The 8,112-nt window shown below is 38.8% G+C and overlaps 1 protein-coding gene across 2 annotated transcripts in view; it reads left to right on the top strand.

Annotated features, from left to right (window-relative positions):
- Positions 1 to 8,112, top strand: part of LOC107218372 (basal cell adhesion molecule) — a 32,436-nt gene that overhangs the window by 19,396 nt on the left and 4,928 nt on the right. For both annotated transcript variants that reach the window (XM_015656220.2, XM_046737423.1), the window contains exons 2-4: positions 705 to 910; positions 6,871 to 7,006; positions 7,165 to 7,298. In XM_015656220.2, coding sequence (XP_015511706.1) covers positions 705 to 910; positions 6,871 to 7,006; positions 7,165 to 7,298 — 476 coding nt within the window. The remainder of the gene's footprint in view (positions 1 to 704; positions 911 to 6,870; positions 7,007 to 7,164; positions 7,299 to 8,112) is intronic.

Here is an 8,112-nt window from a genome sequence, read left to right as displayed (position 1 = left end):
AGTTACGAGACTGACTCCAATGTCACCATTTTGCAATATTGGGTTGACAATAATTTTTGTATTCTACTTAAATATGTGCCTAATAACTTTCTTAAATATTATCATTTTTATACCTTTCATCCATCCGAAAAAAAAAAATTGTCGCAAAAGGCTTTCCTTTTGTTTTTAAAGTGGTATTATCCCTTAAGCCACCGTCACTATATAATGAGCAGACATTAAGGCATACTGAACATTCCGTACTTCCGTTAATTCTGATCTATTTCAGGAAGAATTGTTTAATTGACAAAAAAAAAAAAATTTCGGTCCCCTATAGAATCCTTCTAGGTATTCGCTTCCCGCAACAATTATGACGCACTCTATCGATGTATGTGTAATTTTCTATACGTACACGCTTGACAGCGTCACCGGTCGGCATAGCACGAAATTTTAGACCCCAATAGCGCTACCTATAGCGATAATACGAAGTTTGGGCCCGGTAAATCACATGCACATGTACGACCATATATGCTTGATTCTTTGCCGACTTTCAACATTGTCCGAACAATCAGTGTTTGACTGTGAAAATGAACGAACGAAACGATATCAATTTGACCGGAGTTTTCTCGTGTTCTCATTTGTCAGTACGATGAAGATACATGAGATTTAACGCTAGTCAAATAACTCACGACACACGTTTCAACTGTTCTTGTATTATTTGGTTCCAGGGGCAATGGGACTCCGAGACGTGCGTATCACTGTACCGGCCATGGTTCGGTCCCGAGATTCAGCACTCCTCACCTGTGACTACGATTTGGAGGCCGCAGATCTGTACTCTATAAGATGGTATCTTGGGGACGAAGAGTTTTATCGATTTGTACCCCAAGAAGCTCCTCCGCAAGCAATATTCTCCGTTCGTGATATGCAGGTTGATGTATGTAAACTGTATTTTGGTTTTCAACAAATGTAGAATCTATGTTAAGTATTATTTTGCGAGTTTTGACCTATACTTAAGTTGAGATACACACACATACACACCGTCAGTTGGTCCAGTACCACTGGCACCCTCGCCAAAATGATCGTGGCGTTCATTTAAGGGCACGAATATCAATTAGCAACTTATTGCTTGACAAATGTGAACGGATAACAATCTATAAATCTCCCAGAGAGCGCGATATTGTTAGGAGTGCAAAACGGAAGGGGAAGCTCCGGGCAACAACACCCCCACAGATTTGGTGCCTTGGGCCCCGCCCGACTGCGCTCTACCCTAATGTCGCTACTGCATACATTTATGCTGATTTATGCATTTTATGTTGTTTTCTCTTTTTTTTTGTGATCTGCTCCTGTTGTCCTTAGCGTTACACTGGTAGGACATTCTGAAAAAATACTCATTTCTCTACCTCTCCCTCCACCCTCTCTCTGTGTACGCGATTATTATTACACCGTGAGTTAATCGTTAAATTATAGAAACTAGTGGTGAAAATTAATTGGAAGCGTAACTCTACAGAAAGAAAAAGTTTCATGCCAACGACGAAGAAATGAGACGAGGGTATTCCTTTCCGACAGTTGGGTCCGAGCATAGAGATTGTAAACGCAGAATCAGTAACGCGCAGTTTCAGATACGAAAATATAAATGCAGAAAATGCAATGACGACTTACATAATGAAATAGTCAGTTGTAGGTTATGTCTAAAATTCTACTTTCTATCCAGAATACCGCACATTTCATAGAGTGTATGCCGCGAGCAATGAGCTTGTAAAGTACCATGGGTTATTCGACACGCTTGACATTGTTCAAAAAGGAAAAGGAATAGAAGATTCCAGGGGAAGAAATCCCAGTGGAGAATCTGACGATTCCAACATCGAAAGCACTGACGAGAAAGGAGAGAGAAGGAGAATTTCAAGCATTAATGAGGGTGAGGGAAATAGTACAAGAAGTAAGTTGGAAAGGACAGCGGAAACGATAATAAAGCTTGTTAGAAATGGAACGGAAAGAGAACATTTCGAAAAGCTTGTGCGTGATGCAGTGAGGAAAGGAATAAATAAAGTTGAACGTAAGATCTGAAACGAGTAAAGCAAATAAGAAATGATTTAAAGGAGTTGAACAAATTAGTGAAGAACTTCATACACATGCAAATGGCGAAAGCCTTAAAGACAGTTGTGTATACACTGATCGGGAAAAATTAAGAAGAACAGGCAATAAATGAAGTATAGACAAGTTACATTTTTTGCAACTTTTTAAACCAAGAAAGCAACAAGAAAGCAAGGATACGAAATTAGGTGATAAAGAGCGATGTCGACATCAGAAGGAAAGTCTTTGAAGTAAATCAAGTATTCAATATAACAAATGGGAAAATAGTTATCAACTGCAAAGATACTATAGGACGTAGCGAACTAAATTTAGCTTGCGAAAAAGAACTGAAGAATCACTACATGCTGGTGATACCCGAGAAAAAATAAAAAAAAAAAAAGAATGGAAAAATAAAAATAACGAAGAAGCTCTGGGAAGGAAAAAAGTGTTCTGGAAGCCATAATACGAAAAGCTGCCACGATACGGAGGAAAAATATGGCACGCCGTACGGAGAAGCTGGATCTCGTTTCAATAGTTAGACGTTAAATACCAAGCGAATTGTAAGGATTACCCACTCTTCAACTATTTTCCACTCAAAGTAAAACAAGCAATTGGTTAAGTGATAAGGACCAATGAAGGAAAATCGCTATTCTATTTTAACGTAAAAAATGTCACTAGAAACGTAGAGGAAAGAGAACGGTTCGAATAGTTTCAGTGGAAAGGCCAGCAGTTCTGATACTTGCCGAAACCAGGAAAACCGAGATAATGCAGGATCAGAACAGCAAAATTGACAATTCCATAATAAGAGGATCTCACCCTTAGGCAGGAAATCGACTTAAAAGTCTTAGCAAACAAAAAAAAAAACCAGTAAGGAACTTCTGGATGAAGGCCGTGAAAATAAACAGTAGGAAGTTTTCAGGAATAATAATGGCTGTCTGCCATTCACCCAAAGCCAGTAATGCTGCAACAGACGCGAGTGATGAATTATATGCGGATCACTAATGATCAGACCGAACGACATGACACCGGTATGGGACAGAATACGAAAAGTCCAAAATGGATCCGTCCAAGCCATTTTAAATTGGAAGAAAGATACAGGGTTTAAAAATACTCTAAACACAATCCATGCTTCATGAGCGTAGAAGAAAGAGTAAAGTATAATGTGCTCACATTTACATATAAGTCAACAGAAGCAGACCAGAAGAACGTGAAGCAGGATATGAAAATGACAGGTAACAGGAGAAGAAGAACAAACGATCACCAGACAATAAAAAAGTATTGAAATATTTCAAGCATCAAAGTGAAAAAAGCGAGTAAATTAGGGTAATTCAAAAAAAAAGTCGTGAAATATAGAAAACTAAAACAATGCTTGCAATAAAAATTAAATGGGAGGCAGTATACTTTAGCACCGAAGGACTGACAATGTATGCATAATTACGCAACGTTACCGCGAAAGCGAAAGAATAGCTAATCGTCAATCACTTGCAAAGTTTCTTGGCCCATTCATCGCGGGACATGACCTACTTGAATTTCAGTACAAATTTCCCGCCTTGACCCAAGTGAGCCACATGAAAAGCTCCGTGACTTCCAACGTTACAACTTAGTAGCCTTAAGCAGCAATTTAAATCAAAATGTCTCGATTTCTTTGACGGATACTAATGACGATATCGAAGAGCAGTCTGCCGATAATGTGAGGAAGCTATCGATAATAAGTGCAATACAACACTCGTGCTATTTATATTTATATTTAACCTCAGTGAAGCGTTTGATAGCGTAAATCAGCAACTTTGGCCGCTAAGCTATCACGTTAATGGTTATCGAGTCAGCTACCTATGTCGTTTCATAAATACTCATCTGAAAAGTCACAGGCGGTACAAGACCTCTATGGGAATCATTCTCCCCTTTCTGGATAACGTCTTAAGCGTACCTTACGGTCCTTTGTCCTTCACTTGTTCTACTTCTGATCAGTGACATCAGATGCGTGATCAAACGTACCAGTCATATAATTTTTTCAGATGATCTACAAGTTCACTTACATGCTCGCCCAGTGATATCAACGCTGCTATCGCTAGAATAAGTAGTGACGTCGATGCTGTCTCGGGTTGAACCGTACTATAACAGCCTTAAATTGTAAGTTACCAAGACCAAAGCCATCATCTATGGTAGCTTGACTTATCTTGAGTAGCTAAATGAACTGAATTCATTAAACTTAACTGATTCTTGATACCGGATCAGCGTCTGTTCTACTTGTGCACTTTCTTTAACCCAATCCTACCTGCTCCCTCTTCTTCCTACCTGCGTGAACTCTTCCTAGACCTTGACCCCAAATTATGTCGTTCGTTCAGGCTAGTGCTATCTAGAAATGCCGTATCGTGTGATATTCAGGATCACAGAACAACGTAATATCGCCATTCGTTTGTTCTTTAGACTTCGTACACATGAAAAAGTTGACCTAACTCAATTCTTAAGTCATCCTCTCTAGAAGTGTTGAAGGCGAGGCTCTATGGACGCCGTATTTTAGTTGAATCAAATCTTTACGTACAGTAGAGTGGTCTTTTTGAACTTTTTTTTTCTTACGTACCCCTCCTAGAAGTTAGTTTTTAGCCTTAAACGAAGCCTCGTGAAATCGGAACTCGGTAGCAAAATTCTAAAACGTGCTTCATCCAGTTTGAATTTTTTTAACACTCTGATCGAAATATCTCGAAAACTGTACAAGTCAGGAAGCTGTTCTTGGTTTTATTTTATAGATAATCAAATATTCTATAATATGAAACGCGATGGCAAGATATCTGTTATCGTAATCTTGCGGCTGCTATAACGGATTTCCAATTAGACCTGTTTTAATCTCTGAAATAAAATAGATTTTTCCGAATAACCTGCGAATCCCAGCTTAACTTAGTGTTGAAAGCCTAGCAAGGCTCTAGGACAAGAAGAAAAATTAAACATACATACGACATTTTTTCATCTAGTCCAATATGTCCCGAATTTTCGGAAAAATAAATACTTATGGTCCAGTAAATATCAATGATAGGAAACTGTTTTGTAGGTTAGAAATTAGTAAAATATCTCATGTACATTTTCAGAATCTAGGAGGCATATTTTCTAAGAGGGTCAATTATGTCTTAAGCTCCTCTATACCGCGTCATCGAAATTCTATTATTGCCTAGTATTATTCTTCAGTGTTGCCTTAGCTTTCTACTGTCTATGCCTGACGGTTCCTGAAACTCTGAAAACGGGTTTGGTACTTACACTGACGTGTGAATTTTAAATTACTGGGATGTGTAGCTAGCAGTTCATTATTTACTTAATTTATGGATAAATGTTATTTTGTATTACGTACGCCGTCCTTTAGCTTATTATTCACTGTGGCATAATAAACCGTACCTGCTTTAATCAAGTATAATCTCTCTCTGTTGGCTGAAGTCGTCTTAGCGCGATGCTTCTTCTATGTTTCTAAGTTTATTGATGCTGTACACTTACAGTCTGAAGAATGCAGATATGATTCTAAGCGAAACGATGTTACGTCCTTGGTACCTCACATACACAAAATATTCTTCAGTGGGTATACACAACTAATTTTGTTCCAGCTTTCGCGTGATTGGAGTGGTATCTCTTAAAAAAATTTGTGTCTGGCGTGTTTGAATGTGTCTTAAATTCCGCTTATGAGTCGCTAATAATGAAAGTATATACGTGTTTCGTATAACCTGAAATCAAAAGTTACCTGCTTGATCTCGTACATGGCACATTTTACGATTCGATTTATGTACCTAAATATAATTTTTCGCTTTCGAATCTTTTTCAATTTTGCGAACCATTTTTTCTTTTATCTTTCCCAACCTTTGAGGTATTCGCCCGTGTCGCGTATACGGGTACGAAAGGGTAAGATTAGGATCCACGTGATCCAGCCACCCTACCTGCCAAATCACGCTACGGTCTGAACGCAGGTAGACGTGAGCTAGGGGGCTAAACAGCAAGCTAGCTTTGCGCTGGTAATGCAGATCAAAGGAAGTGAAGCAGATGGAAGTTCAGTACGAAAAGCGGATAGAAAATTTTTTGTTGAAATATCACTGTGCAGTAGTACGAGATTTTCTTCAGAGGTATTTCTTTATATGGATGCAATATGGCTTTCATTGATTCTGGAGCTTACAGCCTCCGTGCTTTCTTCGTGGCTTTCAGTGACAAACACTCCAGAACAGAAATCCGGTGTAGAGAATTCAATTTCCAATTCCCAAGGTGTTCTCAAGGTTACGTTCGACCGCTGTTATTTTCAGGAAAATTCATTTTTAGTGATTACTATTTTCACAAAACAATTTTTCCTAATCCCAAATTCTGTGGGTGTAACTATATATTCGTGTCTGTGATATAAACTTAGGAATTATTTATCACGAAAGTAGATGTAAGATGAAATATTTCTATTGGAATAAAAACCTGTTGGAATGGTATCGTTGCAGTTGTTAATCCTTCAGCATTGTTTTTTCAATCAGCCATTTCGTTTAATGTGTTCTTTTGAAGTAGCTTAATAACCTAGACCAATTGTATTTCTAAACGAGAGGTGCCGAAACAAAAAGAAGTCAATTTCAATCAATAAACTTTACCACGTCTGAAGTAATCGATTGGATAACCTTGTACACAGTGGGATGTATTTGAAAGCGTCATATTTTAGAAATCGAAAAAAAAACCATTGCATAAAATGTGCGATAAGGTGTGGCGGTGATAAAACAGATATTGAACACGTAGAATTGTTAACTTGCAAAGATGATTTGAAGTAGGAACTTGCACAAGCCGAAGGCAGAGAGGCTATATTCTTACTTTGAAACTTCGCAGAGACAACACTCAAACATGAAGGACGTGACATTGGTGAACGTGTCTAGAAACCTGACTGGAACCTACAAATGCGAGATTTCGGCCGATGCCCCGTCATTTCACACCCTGATAGAAGAAGCGCAGATGAAGGTTGTAGGTAAGCAAACACTCCCTCCCTCCACCTTTCTTTCCATCGTGTTTTTCGGTACCCAATCTCTGCCTCTCGATCGCAGTCCGTAGTTTTTCGGTGGCTTGGCGTCGCGCCAAAATCAACCTCATCTCTTTAATGCATCTACTGAATTATATAATCAATAGATGTCCCGGAAGCGGATCCGTGGATTGAGCCAGAGAAACAACGTTTACCGGCGGGTGAAACTCTTCGGGCGAATTGCACGTCAGGCGCTTCGAATCCCGCCCCCACCATTACGTGGGCGCTCAACGGAGATCCTGTAAGTATCCTACGTGACCATACTCGATGATTTAAGTTTTCAGCGTCTAAGCTGGTAAGACATATCAATTCTACGATACCCCCTCTTTGGCTCTGCGCTTGAATTTATTGGACCTGTTAACGTGGCGATCAATCAATATTTCCTAACAGTTATTTATTGTCACAAGCTACGGGTGTACTAGGATATCCCTGTTCCGAACATTTTTTTATGCCATCTGTCGTATCGTTGCTGGGATATATGGGACGTGCGATCCGGTTCAGAAGTAGCGCAACTAAATTGTAACAAAAAATATATCGTAAAAGCATCACTGAGACTGAATATGTACACATATATATGTATAATGTGGGAGGCAAACGGTTCGAAATTTTTTTTCCACCACAAATTTATTACCTGAAGGGTTTTACTTTTACCTATAGTTTTTATTCTATTACGTGTGTCGGTGTAGTTTTCGATCAAATCATTCTTGATTTGGTGATTCATGTTCTACTACTCGTTCATCTTACCTCCCATCACTGTCCCGTTGCACGATACTTAATGATTAACAATGGAAATACATTCCACGGGGCATGCTGCTCTGCGTTGCACACATTTGCTTACGTCATGCTGAAAATATTTGCGACGCGGTTGGACTTATTTTTCACACGCACGTTCGATCATCACAATCATTCCAGTAACTTTGCTTTCATCGCCTTAAAATTACAGGCATCATAAGTCTTTGAACAAGAATGATTATTCATCGAAGATATGAATAATAACATGTAAACGATATTAATTAGTTGCAGATCATCGTTTCCTATATTTATAAACTTTTCCC

Source organism: Neodiprion lecontei, chromosome 4 (genome assembly GCF_021901455.1).
Source record: "Neodiprion lecontei isolate iyNeoLeco1 chromosome 4, iyNeoLeco1.1, whole genome shotgun sequence".
NCBI classification, from domain to species: domain Eukaryota; kingdom Metazoa; phylum Arthropoda; class Insecta; order Hymenoptera; family Diprionidae; genus Neodiprion; species Neodiprion lecontei.
The sequence above is the reverse complement of the archived record's forward strand: the minus strand, read 5'-3'. Positions and strand labels throughout refer to the sequence as shown.